The sequence below is a fragment of the Pongo abelii genome, chromosome 8 (genome assembly GCF_028885655.2).
Source record: "Pongo abelii isolate AG06213 chromosome 8, NHGRI_mPonAbe1-v2.0_pri, whole genome shotgun sequence".
NCBI classification, from domain to species: domain Eukaryota; kingdom Metazoa; phylum Chordata; class Mammalia; order Primates; family Hominidae; genus Pongo; species Pongo abelii.
In genome coordinates, this window is record NC_071993.2 from 77,587,057 (window position 1) to 77,602,347 (window position 15,291).

Genomic DNA, 15,291 nt, shown 5'->3' on the forward strand with positions numbered 1-15,291 from the left:
AATAATAGTACATACACATATTTGTAAATTTTGCTCGGACTTCATATATACATACACAAATGTGCTTGCCTCACTTCTACTCCACACACAGACACACACACACGCACACACACACAGTGTTCTTCCAATTTGTCTTACTCATTATTGGCAATTTATACTCAGAGACAAGGGGCTCTCTCTGGGATTATAATTATGGTAAATTTCAAAGCTTCTTTGCCTATTTCCTTCAAAGTCGTAATAAATAGATGCCTACAGGAAAAAATAGTTTCACAGATTATTGTTATGATATCTTCCAAGATAGAAGTTGCCAGATGATTGATTGCCTACTGTCATTCTACTAAGAGACCCATTCTTTTGTGAAAGTAAGGAATTAATCTGGGTGTGTATTTCGTGATTAGTTAGGGAATCAGGTGATATTGATGGTCTCATCCACATCCAGGAAGTTTACACAATTGCAATTCAATTAACTTTGTCCTATGCAACACCTTCTGTTCCCATGATAGCATTTGAACAGTGCAATATGTACAAAACATGTTGATTCAGAATTAGACTCACTGAAAACTTTATATTGGCTTTAATATATTGTATCTCTCTTTAAGAAAATCCCTTCTCTTTCTGCCATGTAAGAAATCAGGTCACTGGTCATAAAATTGCTTTGAAATTTGACAGCAATTTCAATGATAATGAAAGCTAATTATAGCATTGTTTTGACATCTACCCTTTCCACAATGATCCTATTAATAAATACTTATTAGACCTGCATGCTTCATATTTATGCTTGACCTCAGCTGACAACAAAGTATAACACTAGTTCAGGAAACAACACTTAATCCTGTCTTTAATTTATAGTTTAGATTTGTTTCATCTCTTTGGTACTTAAATATATTTTATTTGTACTGTTTATTATATTAAATATACTAGGCAGGTGACACATACTTTTATCCTTTGAGTGGTGATTCTGAGGTGAATAATAGCTTAATTTAGAGAGGGACCTTGAATAAACTATCTAGCTGGTTTTACCATTATAATTTACATCACACAGCAATATGAGATGTGTGTGTCCATTTACAGTTATGTATTGTTCCAAACTAAAAGGGAAATATATTTGACAAAATGGGACTCTTAGAGCAGTCTACATTGCAGGCTTCAATTTGAGCTATGTAACATACATTTCTCATAATTTATTGGAAGCAATAATACTGTAACAGCCAAATATGTTTGAGTTTGTGTGTATGTGTGTTTTCATCTCAATTGCTTCTTTCGTGATGGCACATTCTGACACAGCATACTGATACCTCTTTTTCAGAACAATGTTGACATATGTCCACTTAGACAAATGAATATCTTCAACTTTAACGACTTATTTGAGAGGGACAAGAATTTCAGACACAAATTTGAATAGAATTGGAGGTGTGAGTAAGATAGGAAAAAGAAAGAAATGTAGGACCATATTATAATTATTCAATCATAAGAATCATTACCTTATATCTGCTGCAGACACACAAACACACACACACCATGCACAGAGTACCTTTCCAAACATGTTGAATTTAAATTCATTATTAAGATCAATATTGGCTGGTCTGATTTTGTCATTGATAATAAGCTTTAATTGACTTGTTTTTGTGCCATTATTTGACATTGAGACAAGGTAAAACCAGTGCCTTGTTTCCCTACTGTGAATTCTCATTTTTATGAATCATCATTTTAAATATAACAGCATATGAGACCATGAAAACTATTTTCTGCTTAGCAGCATTTTTTTCTATGTAATCATTATATATGTGTATTTTCTGGAAACCTTATTTATAAATGGTTCTGTATCTTCAGGCTTTGCAATAAGTGTCATGAATAATACAATTCTCTTGATTGGTATTAAAAATTCACATACAGTATAGACAGGTTTTATTCTCTTCAAAATGATTCATTTTTATTATAATAAGCCAAATTATAAATTATTAAGAATATAGAAAAGGAAAGTTGAAATTACCTTGATTTTTACTCCTCGGAGATCATCACAATTGCCATTTTGGGGAGGATCATTTTGGATATCACATTTCCATATGCATACACAAAACCTTACCATCTTTCATAAATGAGATTATTACATGTGCTGTTTTACTTGTCATTGGTGTGTTCCCATGTCAATACATATAGAACTATTTCATCAATCACTTTTTTTTGTAAATTAGAAAACTAATTTCACTGTTAATATAGTGAAAAATATACTTGGAAAAACTTCAGTCAATATAGAAACATAGTTAAAAGGGGATACTTCTCTTCATAGCGATAGTAATCCTACCTTCTATCCCATACATAACTCAAATTAACAGTGGGAATTATCACTGTAGACATTATACTTTGCATTTATACATAATTTTAAGTAAATAATTTTTTTTTTAGACAGAGTCTTGCTCTGTTGCCCAGGCAGGAGTGCAGTGGCACGATCTCAGCTCACTGCAAGCTCCGCCTTCTGGGTTCATGCCATTCTCCTGCCTTAGCCTCTCAAGTAGCTGGGACTACAGGTGCCTGCCACCACACCCAGCTAATTTTTTGTATTTTTAGTAGAGATGGGATTTCACCATGTTAGCCAGGATGGTCTTGATCTCCTGACCTTGTGATCCACCTGCCTTGGCCTCCCAAAGTGCTGGGATTACAGGTGTGAGCCACTGCACCCGGTCCTGTAAGTAAATAATTTTAAATAGAATCATATTTTCCATTCTGCAGTATCTCACTTAAAATTGTATACTTGAGATATTTTACAGCAGCATAACATTTTATTATTTTTACAGAATCATAATATTATGTAATTTATTCTCCACTGTTAAATATTTAGATTCATTTTCACTTTTACAAATAAAGTTTTCACGTGGCTGTGAGTCTGTTCACATATGCAAGTATTTATGAACGTCAGATTACATTAAATTGAATTGCTACAGTTCTGAACATTTTAAATTTTCATAGATGAAACTAAATTGCTCTCTGAAAAGTTGGCCATTTACCTTCCAGTTGTGTCCCCATATTCTCAGCAGTATTGGATGATATCAAACTTTTTATATATTTCCGATCTGATGAGCAAAAAACGTGATTTTCTTGCTTTAGTTGCATATCCTGCCTAGTAAGAGGTAGACTGAGAATCTTTTCATGTATTTATTAGTCATATTTCATATGTAAAGTCTCTATTTAAATATTTTGTCCATTTTTAATGGCCTTTTTTCCTTATTAATACTTAGGAGCTATTTATACCTATAGATAATAATTTTTATTATCAAATATAAAAACAAATTTTTGCATATCTTTTGCATTTTAACTTTATTTTCAATATTTTGACATTTAAAAATTTTTATGTAGTAATATATTCTAGTCTTTTTACATAATTGCACTTTTTTCCTGAAAGTAGATAGCAGGAAATTGGGCCATCACCAATATTTTTTCCCATTACCCTGAAAAACACTAAATTTTTGTGTTTTTAATTACTGGCACATAATACTTTTCTTCATTCTTTTTCTTTTTTTTTTAAGATGAAGTTTCATTCTTGTCACCCAGGCTGGAATGCAATGACGTGATCTCGGCTCACTTCAACCTCTGCCTCCCAGGTTCAAGCGATTCTCCTGCCTCAGCCTCCCAAGTAGCTGGGATTACAGGCATGTGCCACCAAGCCTGGCTAATTTTTGTATTTTTTAGTAGAGACAGGGTTGCACCGTGATGGCCAGGCTGGTCTCAAACTCTTGACCTCAGGAGATTCGCCCACCTCAGCCTCCCAAAGTGCTGGGATTACAGACGTGAGCCACCGCACCCAGCCCATTCCCCTTTTTTATAAAATTTATTTGCCAGCCTTTCACATATTCTTCCAGATGCACATTAAAATTTACCTAAGTTCAGTATAGCTCTATAAATTTAATAGACAAATTTTGTGAGAGATAACGTTATATTTTGCAATACTGAGTTTTTCCATCCAGGAATCTGATATTTCTCACTATTCATTCCATTCTTTTTTTACATCATTAAGTAAAATTTAATACATATATAGATATGCACGCATATCTATAATTGTGCTTATTTCAATAGATATATACTGCTATGAAATTTATAATATTTAGTTACTATAACAACAAATTTTGTCATGAAAACTTTTATAATATATAGAAAAATATATTATTCATCTCACATTCATTCTGCATGAAGAAGTTTTACCGAATACTCAATAATAATAACAGTTTTCAGATAATCTTGTATTCCCTAGGTAGACAATTTTGAGACCTAGGAATAAATATAGTTATTGTTAACAATATTTGCATCTATTGCTTTTTTTATTCATTTAGATTTACTAGAACCTTGAGTAAAATATTGATTAACCTCATTTATAGTGGGAATGCTTATCTTAATCTTGACTTTTGAGCATGACACTTGCTGGAAATTTCTGGATTTTGTTTTAGATTAAGGATTATTCTTCCTATTCATAGATTGCTAAGGTTTTGAGTTTGTTTTTTAGTGTAGTTTTGCTTTGTTTTAATCAGAATAGGCATAAACCTGTCATCAATGTTTTTTAAAAATCTATTTATATCTTGTTCAACAAGGAATTTCAGTGTTAGATCTCTTAATCATGAGTCATTTGTTCATTCTGGGAATAAATAACATTGTCTTGCTTTATTATTATTTTTTATTACAAAGTTGAATTAAATTGGCTAATATTTCATCTACAAATTCATGTTTAAATTAATAGGAACGTTGCCTGATAGCTCTTCTCCTTTGTCTAATTTCTGTCTAATTTTGTTATCAGTTACATAAGCAGTAAAACAAAATTATTGAAATGGAAAGAGGTCTAGAAATGAAGTCAATCTGTTTCTCATCTTATAGATGGATGACCAAAGACAGAGAGGTAAAGCAAAACTAATATCAGAGACCGGATTGTGTGATTGAGGATTCATAAAATTTGGGAAGCAGCTTGAGATGCAAAATTCAAGAGAATATGAATTTCCTAAGTAATAATTTTTCTCCATGTAACACTCTTACTACAGTCATCTCTATGAAGTTCACCTACCTCTAGCTTCTTATAGTATTTGGAATCAGAGTTTTAGTCTTTGATCCTTTCACATGTCCCTTTAAATAGATTGTGCTTGTTGGGATTCACTTTCATTGATTTTGACTTCTATGATTTCCCTGACAGTTCCCAGCCCGCATAATAGGTGCATAATCAATATTTGTTAGTTGATGAAATTGTTTCCCTGCACTTTGCTATGTGCTTTTACAGCATAGTTACATTAGTTAAATATTCTACAGAACCCATAATTCATAATCATTTCTTATTACTATCAAGGGAAGCAGAGCAGCCCTGCTTCACTAGGAGAAAGAGAAGGGCTGACTTGTTAGCCAGCGGTTACTCGGGTGCCAACATGGGATCACAGCTCTTTCTAGCTCTTTCTGCAATTATCAGAAGCAGAGCATATATTACATTCTGAAATAGACAATGAAGCTCTTGGATTTGTCGATGGAAGTTACTGTGCCTCTTTCCATCTGCCACACTTCCCAGCATTTGGCATCCAGCTTGGGCCCTTTAAGAGTTACTTTGCTTGATTAAAAATAAATAAATTAAAAGCTAAATTGGGACCTATTCCATAGTTCCAAATTTGGTATCTTAAGTGAAGGTAAAACTTGAAAGAAGCTGCCCCCCAAGCCTTGTTAAGGATGATGGCCAGACTAGAAGAAAAACAAGTACTTTTCTTGAAAGTCCAGTTGTCTAAGCCTTTGTAGAATATTGCAAATGAATTTCAAAGGAAAAATTTCATTCTTCTTTATTTCTTGTCCTGAATTTCTGCTGCTGACTCCTCCCTTCAAACCCATTTTTCTTTCATTTGTCATCTCATGTTCATCAAGAAGACGATACATTCTCAAGCATACTGATTCAGGCATTCATGCATTCATTCACTCCCCGAAGAACTATTTATAGATTGTCTACTGTGTGTCAGGTACTGGCACTGTAGGCTGAATGATGAGCAAATACAGGTGTGGTCCCTGCTTTTATAAATCTGGGGAAATGTATGCTAAACAAGTAATCTCCCCAGTGAATATATAATTACAAACTGAGAATCATGCTTGGAAGGAAAAATCTGACTTAGGTGGGCAGAGGTTTCAGGTATTCTGTATGGAGGTGGAGGACAGTGTTGGTGAAAAACTTTCCAAAGAATTACTTTTGAGCAGAGATCTGATGGATAGCAGTTAAGCAAGTATAAGTGGTGTGAAGGTGGCTGTGAAAAGGGAGGAGGAGAGCATTCCAGCCAACAGAGAACAGTACAGATGTTTTCTGGCAGAAGCAAGCATTGATACATAAAAGTACATTGATATAGCTGAAGCTAAGAGACAACAAGAACTACACATGATGACTCTTGGGCCAGACTGCAAGATGTAGTAGGGATGGGGGTATGATGTGGGGATGGGAAGGTGATGATGAGGAAACCAAATTTGCATTTGAAAAGATTTGTTGGCTGCAATGTGAACATATTGTAGAGAAAGAACATTTGCTGACAACAAAAGCTAAAACTGGAAACAAGAATAAAATAAATAAAACTGATCAAAATCTTAACTAGGGTAGAGGACAGCAAAAGCATAGGTTGGTGCAAAAGTAATTGCAGTTTCTGCCATTGCAAAAACCGCAATCACTTTTGCACCAACCTAATACATGATTTGAGATATTACTGAGAGTTAAAATGTTTTAAAATGGATAGATGGGAGAATGAGAGAGTATTATCCAGGCAACCTGTAACTGTCTGCCTTGAGTCATAAGACTCATGGGGTTACTTTACCTCATACACAGTCCTCTGTTCATGTCAGACTAGTTTAACCACCATCATTTGACTTGAACACTCTAGGAATGATTAGCATGGTTGTCTCTGTGGCTGAATTGGATATTTTCAGGGATAACCTACTTGACCTGTCAGCATTTGATATATGATATCGTCCTCTTGAAACCTTTTCTTCTCCTGGTCTCCATGACATCACAGTATCATGGGCAACCTTTCTTATCTCTGGCCACTTTTTCTAAGACTCATTGAAGGAGTAACCTCATGTTTCTGCCTAATAAATATTAATATCTTATATATCTCCAAGAACTTTTTCTCCTCACATAATAATATCTAATTACCATCAATAAACTAGTAACATCTTAATTAATATCTCCACTGTAGACCCCCTCTTAACTACACATCTAACTATATGTAGTTTATGTCTTCTTATGTATCTCAGTGGCAACTCAAACTCAAAGTATCTAGTTCAACTCTTGCTATCTCCCACCAACCTGAAGAACTTCTAGTGTTCCATCTATCAGTGATTTGGCTAGTGACTTTGTAGTTTTGCTACTTACTACTGTGTCCAAGGGGCATAGACACCATTTTTCCTTCTTCATGCTTCTTCACAAGCTTTTATGAACTGCCATTCATTTCTAAATTCAGAAAGAAACCCAAGTCTCCTTTGCCAATACAAGTTAAAAATAAATAACCCATTTCAGGTAGATTATTTCCACACCCATATTCAAAGTTTTTCTCTGTTTATTTGTATCTTTGCTACAGATTTGTCTAATCTTGATGTTTCCAATGAATATACACAGTCAGACTGAAATCCACTTGGGGCAGTTAAGTTTAATAACCTAAGGACTTTCTTTTCTCAAGTGTTTCCCCCCATAACCTAAAGCAATAATTCTTACCTTTATATTCATATGGTACAGAATTAGGATCATTTTTATTGGGAAGGAGTGGAAGAAAGGACACAGCTCCCAATGAACAAATTAAGTTGTACAGAGGACTTTAAAAAATAGAATTCACCAAATGTGTTAATTTCAGACACAATAGACAGTAATTTATATTAACAATGATTCAGTTCCAGATAGAGATAAATTATTATTTTTATTTATTTACATAGATGAAATGCTATTTTTGGGGTATTTAACTTGATGGGAAAATATTTTTAAAAAGAGTATATCATCATCTTTACCCTCAAGGAGCTCACCATCTGATAGATACATAAATGAGCTTAGAGAGAAGGAGAATTTGCTATAATGCAAGAGTGTGGGAAGATAAAGATACGGATCCTGGGCATCTGAAAAGAGTTTGTGGAAGAGACAATATTTGATCCAGGCCTTGAAGTATAGGTATGATTTTCAAAGAGTATGTGAGGGGTAGTTTTCAAACAGAATGAACAGCTTGCTGAAAGATAAACTCAAAAATGATAAATTATTTTCTTCAAGAATTAGATGTTCTCTTGTACCTGATATGTAACATGTTCTAATAGACATTGAAGAATTAGATTGTCAAAGAAAGACACTTATCTGTATGTGCAGGAACTGAAATGACTGTCTCCTTCCTTGCAATTGTCCCTGACACTAGTACATGCAGGCTGACTAAACCCAGAGGCAGGCATTTAATAAGAAGTTGCCTTTCACAGAAATAATTATGGTTATACATTACGAGCTTTCAACTTTGCTGAAAGTATCCATCTGAGATTAGTACATTCTTAGGGTATAAGTTTCTGGCTCAGTACTTACTAAGAATTGTGGTTCTCTGGTTGTATGCAAAGGAAAATAAATTTGGCTTACTTAAAAAGAAAATAAAAGACTTTATGGAAGACATAAGGTAATGCACATAAATCAAAATGAAAGAAGGCTAAGATTCGACAGAACAAAGAGTGATTCAGGGCTGTAGGTGGCACTAGTAAGTGAGGGATATGCCCAGGCTAGACCTAGGGGAGGACCAGGATCCTTGATTGACAGTCGTACCAAGACTTTACACTGGTTAGAAAAAGAACTGCTCTCCGAGGGAAATCAGTGTTATTACCAAAAGGAGGAATGGATTTTGGATGGAAGGTCAGAATATCCCCTACACTTGATTTTCTTATTTTAATTTTTAACCTTTTCTCTATTTCTCAAGTAGAAGTTTAAGTCATTATTTCTTGCCTCTAATTTGTGAAGCTTTCTATTAAACTTCCTACGCTATCCCACACATGTTCAGGTCATTCTTTTTTAGACTTTCACCTCAGTACATTTATCTTCGGGAAAGACTGTCTATTCAAACAAATAAAAATTAACCAAAATCCTAGTATGTATCTGTGTGTTGTCATGTGTGTATTGTTGTTGTTGTTGTTGTTGTTGTGTGTGTGTATGTGTTGGGGATGGGGGAGGTGGTATATCAGAATCACCTGGGAGAACTTTTAAAAAATCTAATTATACAGTCCTTACACCTCTGACTTCCGTGCATATACACACTTAATATACCAGAATATCTTGACAGAAGGGAATTGGACTTTTCTTTTTAATAGCTATTTACTGGTGATTCTATTACTCTTACCATCTCTCTTATCCCACAAGTTGAGAACTATTGATTTGGATATTTTGTAGGCCCCATTTTATTTCCATTATTGAATATATTTGCCATTCTGGATTCTAGAACAACTAGGAGAAAGTTGTTGAGAGAAATATTTCATCTCCTTATAAAGAAGAACTTTATAACTTGTGTAACTTTGTAACTTTGGGCTGTCCTGCAATGGGACTAGACTGCCCTGCAAGACAATAAATTCTCTGCCTCTGGAAGTATTTACACAAGAGTTGCATGACCAATTGCCAGATGGGAAAATGCATGAAAATGAGACAGTGACCTTTCTCCCCCATTGAGAGCTAGGACACGTGGTGACATGATATTACAATTAACTATGTGAACAATATATAAACAATGAATGTATGACAATGAAAATCTCAGCAAACATCAAGGTTTGCTTCGTGTTCTGGAGAGATCATATTACAGGTAAATACCTGTGTGGGAACTTCTCAGTGGCAGACTGAATGATATGTGATAAGCGGCTGTCCAAATAGTGTACTCATTCCTAACAATGATTCCATTTCAGTTTTCAAAGATGACTGAGAACACTACCAGTGCTCCTGAGATTTCAGATAAAACTTAATACTAGAACGTTAAAACATACCATGCTCTGATAGTCAATATATTTAAAATAGAATATCTTTACCAGATTAGAACAAAGTAATGACGAAAAGCAGACTTAACCTATAGTATGGTAGATCTTTTTTAAAGGGTCATTGAGAAAATTTTCCATCTCAAAATATCTGTTTTATTGCTGTCCCTGGCTCTACCACTGGTGACTCATTCTTTTGTGTCAAGCATGATCATCCTCCTGACCTTGATAGAGAGTGAGGGACAGGACAAGCCTAGGTGTCAGGATTCTACAAGGCCAGGCTCCACAACAGGGAGTTTCTCACCTGAAACTATGGGTTAGGGAGTGAAGGATACTATGTTCTCTGCTGAGTGAAAGAAAAGACTCAAAGTCCAGCAAACGGAAATCATGACAGAAACATACTAACTAGTATACAGAACTGGAACTAGGGACCAGTGGCATGGCACATGGCTGTAATCCTAGCACTTTGGGAGACTGAGGCAGATGGATTGCTTGAGCTCAGGAGGTCGAAACCAGCTTAGCCAACATGGCAAAACCCCGTCTCTACAAAAAATACAAAAATTAGCCAGGTGTGGTGGTGCGCACCTGTAGTCCCAGCTACTTGAGGGGCTGTGGTGGGAGGATCGTTTGAGCCCAGGAGGCGGAGGTTGCAGTGAGCCTAGATAGAGCCACTGCACTCCAGCCTGGGTGACATAGTGAGACTCGGTCTCTAAATAAATAAATAAATAAAATGAACTTGAACTAGGAATCAGAAAGAAGGGAACAAACATCAACATGATTGTTCAGTTGAGGAATTATCTGGCTAGGCATTTGCATCTACAATGTTTTTTAGAGCCCAAATAGGGCAATAAGGTCAGCCATGTTTAAAGGGCCTAGAATATACCATACATTTTAGAGGGCAGAAGGAATGGTGGGAAGGAAAGAGCTGCAAGAGAGGGATGCTAATACAAAACTTCACTCTCCTCTCATAACAAGACACGTATCCCTGTTTGAAGACTTCTTGTTTGCTTTTAAATTATTACAATATTGGTAATTATTTTAAGGATGTAATTTAATCTTTCATAAAAATGAAAGAACATTTTGTCCCAGGTTTTTCTTTTCAATAACTGTGTAAATTTAAATAACTACCTTTCGTCCTGTTTATTTAAGATAATTTAGATTCTGCTTTTTGTAGACTTGGTTAAGGATGTAGCAAAATATCCATAAAAAGTCTGGTCAATCATTTCAATGCCAGAATGCTTTTCAAGACTTTCTTCAGGGTAGCAAAAAGGACACACACATATTGCTAGTTAATAGTCACCCTGCCATTGGTTGGTTTGAGTATGTTTCATCCCCCTGCTTAATTTTGTTTTCTTATTTATACAATATAGGATTAGGGAGTGGGGTTAAATGTCACAAAATGGTGACCTGTGAACTAAAGTAAGCCAACAGACTGTTAGTTTGGCTAAGATATTGAGTTTTTCCTTTCATTTGTCTCGTTTTAATGAATGCCTTTCAGTAGGGCATACATAATCATTTTGTTTGGGGACCCACAACCCCAGCCTACCACTGAGTTCAATCTAGACTCAATGTTTGTATCCCATCCCTGCATGGCTCTTGAAAGCATTTGAGTTTGTGGCTCTTGGGTCAGACATATTGTTAAATTTCTTTAGGCTCCTAAGGCTTTAATTCTACAAAACCTCTGAGAGTATGAAATTTCTTTTTTTCTTTTCTTTTTCTTTCCATTAGTTGAGAGATAGATTAAATGGAAGGCAATTCATACATAGTGAGGGCCACCAGGCTTCAGACTCTCCCCATACATTATCTCGTTTAATTCTCACAGCATCCCAGTGAGGTAGTCATTATCATACTCATTTTATAGGTGACAAAACAAGGTCAAATAATTTAATATCTTGCTCATGATCAGAAGCTTATTAACTGTAGGAACTGGGTTCAAACCCAAATCTGTTTCTCTCCAAAAACTCCCTATATCCTTGTTTCCCTCAGTGAGCAGAAACATTCTACAGAGATCTTATGAATACTAACAAAGCTTTGCCCAGATTTTGCCCAGATACACAAAGGATATCAAATGTCCAAATATCTAAAACCATTTTTACAGAACATCTTATTTGCAGGCTGTATTCTTTGACCAGCAGGGAATTACATTTCTACTGTTCTTGGGAACATGCTTGACTAAAGAGCCATGCAGAATTTAGGAAGAATCATCATTAGAATAAATTTGGCTTTCATTCACACACTGATGTAATGTTAAAAAATACATCATAAAATCATTCAAATTTGAAATGTAAAGATATTTTATTTCTAACACTTTTCTGTTTTGTCACAGATACTACGTATCTTAAAATTCAACCTTGTTTGTACAAAATAGCACTAAAACTGAACATGACTTGAAATATACTCTATTACCTAGAAACTTTATTTGACAGAACAGTTCTGGTAAGGAGAAGTTCAGGTATGTGCAGGCATAGAATACATGAAGACAAAAAGAGTGTTAGTATGATGACTGAGCAGAAACCTTTGAGTAGAAAACACAACTTTCAGTTGTGTTGTATTTTCATTAGAGGGTTGTATAAAATTAATTCTGCTAATATAGACACAAATTGTGTTTAACATAATTTTCATACTATGTCAGTCACTTAATTGGCTTTTAATAAGCCTGGTGGCCAGCAAATATCCAGAAGAAGAATGTATATTTTCAAAAGGAAAAAGAAGAAAATGAAGATATATTAAATATAAGTAAGTAAAGTAAAAGAGTATCTACATAGGGGCAGTTTTTTTATAATTTCTAAGCTTCGGGTTAACCAGCATTCTTATAATTTGACCACATTGAGCCAATGATTTTTATTTTTATTTTTATTTTTTTACTTTAAACAAACAGTGCTCAAATTTACAGGTCAATATTTTTTGCAAATGCAATGTGAATTAATATAATACAAATTAAAGCAATTAGACTGTTAAGCTTCACTTTTAGTGATTGGGGTTTGGGGAGTGGAAAGGGGCACAGAAACTGTTGCCCTTTTCAAATAACTCACAAATGTGCTAATTATGTGTCAGATATGAAAGTTGAGGCATTGTGACCTTCAAGTCAGCAAAAGACCTTTTCAAGTAAGCCATCCCCATGTACATTAATAAAGTGAGCAATGCCCTTCCACAGTTAAATAATGTATGGCTGTTATTTCATTGTATATGAATGAAAACCAAGGAGTTATTTCACTATTGGCATATTAAAAGAAATGTTATAAAAAAGCAAAGACTGTAAATCCATTTAAATAACATTTTGTGGTACTCTTAAAATAGTGATCCAAAGTCATATGTTGTTTGTGGCTAATGCATGCATGTGGCTAATGCGTGGTTTCTCTGCAACTGGATGTATTTTAGATCTTAGCAGGAAAAACTGCAATGTTAAAGTATAAAACAACTGAGAGATATTTTAAAAGTTAGAAAAATTATTGTTAGGTAAAGTGTCTCCTTGCAATGATAAAGACAATGATATATTTTGTAGATGAGAGAAAACATTGCCTCTGTCCATAAGCCTTACTGTGTTAGTAAGTAGAATGTTGAACAAGAGTGGGGTTCAGAGGAAGGAAAAATAACCTCTCACTCTTTATTATGGCTGTTTCATGGTCTGAAGAAAGTATTTGTAAACCTTGGATTTGGGTCATGGACACAATGGTAATTAAAAGAGCGCTCATTTTGTTGGAAGAAAATGTAAATTTCAAAAGCAATAATATAAGAGAAATTTGGGGTCACTAATGCTTGAATCAAATGCACTGCAGGAATGTCAAACGGTGCCCATGAAGTTGTAGTGGAAAATCAAGAGCAGGAAGAAGTTAATTATCTTGTATTTGTTCAGCTTTGTAGTATATTTGATGCAAACAAAACGTATAAAGATACAGTCATACTTAATGCAACTTAAATATGAGTAATAGACCTCTGGGAAATAATAAACCAATTACAAATTTAAAATAAATCACAATCATATGCGATTCCAAAAACCTATTAGCATTCAATCCATAGGTAAACTTTTGTTTTTCCAGTTTCATAATAGCTTCTTATTGTGGGTTAGATGTTTATACCAAAAGACTGTATAGGGTTTACTGATTTGCTCACTAGTCTCTCCTTCTCATTTTAAACAATTATCTAGGTCCTTCTATTGTTATTTGCTTTAATAGATTCTCTGAATTCTTTCATAAAATAGATACCAGTGATGATTTTGAGAATGTTATTTGTCATTGAGATTCTCAATGAATGTGTACACGTTCTTGTTCAGTATAAGTGTTGCTGCATTTCCTTGATAATCTAAAATAATTTCCATTATTTTGGATTGTATTTAAGGTGGCAAATCTTGCTTGTTCCATGTCAACAAATGAAGATGGAATTAAAATTGTCAAAATTGCAGCCAATCATTTGGAAACCTTGTGTCCACAGGTATGATAACTAAGTTACTGTCTTTTTGTGTGTAAAATTATATATAATTCCTAATGCTTTTATGCATATGAAATACACTTTTTTTTTTTTTTTTTTTTTGAGACCAGGTCTCACTCTGTTGCCCAGGCTGGAATGCAGTGGCGTGACCTCAGCTCACTGCAACCTCTGCGTCCTGAGTAGCTGGGATTACAGGCATGTGCCACCATGCCTGGCTAATTTCTGTATTTTTAGTAGAGACGGGGTTTCACCATGTTGGCCAGGCTGGTCTTGAACTCCTGACCTCAAGTGATCTGCCCACCTCGGCCTCCCAAAGTGCTGGGATTACAGGCGTGAGCCACCGTGCCTGACCAAAATGTTTGTTTGAAGTATGGAAGACTGAATTGTCCTAAGGTGATTCTTAAAAAGAGAGTAGAGAAAAAGACTGACATTCTTTAAGTGGCCATATTGGAATCTCCTGAGGCAAGGGTGCTTTGTCCAAATGATTTGATTTATTTTTAGTAATTATTTATTTTGAAATTTCAAATCAGCTGAAAGGATTGACTCTTTTTTTCTTTTATCAAAGAAGGTATGGGTTTGAAAAAAGTTAAGAAATATTTTCTTGTCAGTAATTCAGATGTTTCTTAAAATCTGAAGAGTGATACACTTTTAGGGAATTATTTCTACATGACAAATGGTTTTGAAGCCATGAATCAAGATACACATAGAGCAATTTTAAACACTCTTATCTGAGAAGAAGCAGGATATAATATGGATACTTCCTAATAAAGACCACAAATGTTATAAGGATGAGAAATATAACAGAGATTAGGGACTTTAAGTCTCTGGACATCTCCTGAGATTCTCAGTCTACAAAAAGTAGGGCATGTGTTAAATTCTTGATTTGCCTTGCTGACAATTTCATCTCGAAGAATA

The 15,291-nt window shown here is 34.7% G+C and overlaps 1 protein-coding gene across 1 annotated transcript in view; it reads left to right on the forward strand.

Annotated features, from left to right (window-relative positions):
- The window catches only part of CTNNA3 (catenin alpha 3), a 1,821,585-nt gene that overhangs the window by 1,097,159 nt on the left and 709,135 nt on the right, over positions 1–15,291 (forward strand). The window contains exon 10 of the mRNA XM_054522537.2: positions 14,287–14,379. Within this exon, the coding sequence (XP_054378512.1) occupies positions 14,287–14,379 (93 nt within the window). The remainder of the gene's footprint in view (positions 1–14,286; positions 14,380–15,291) is intronic.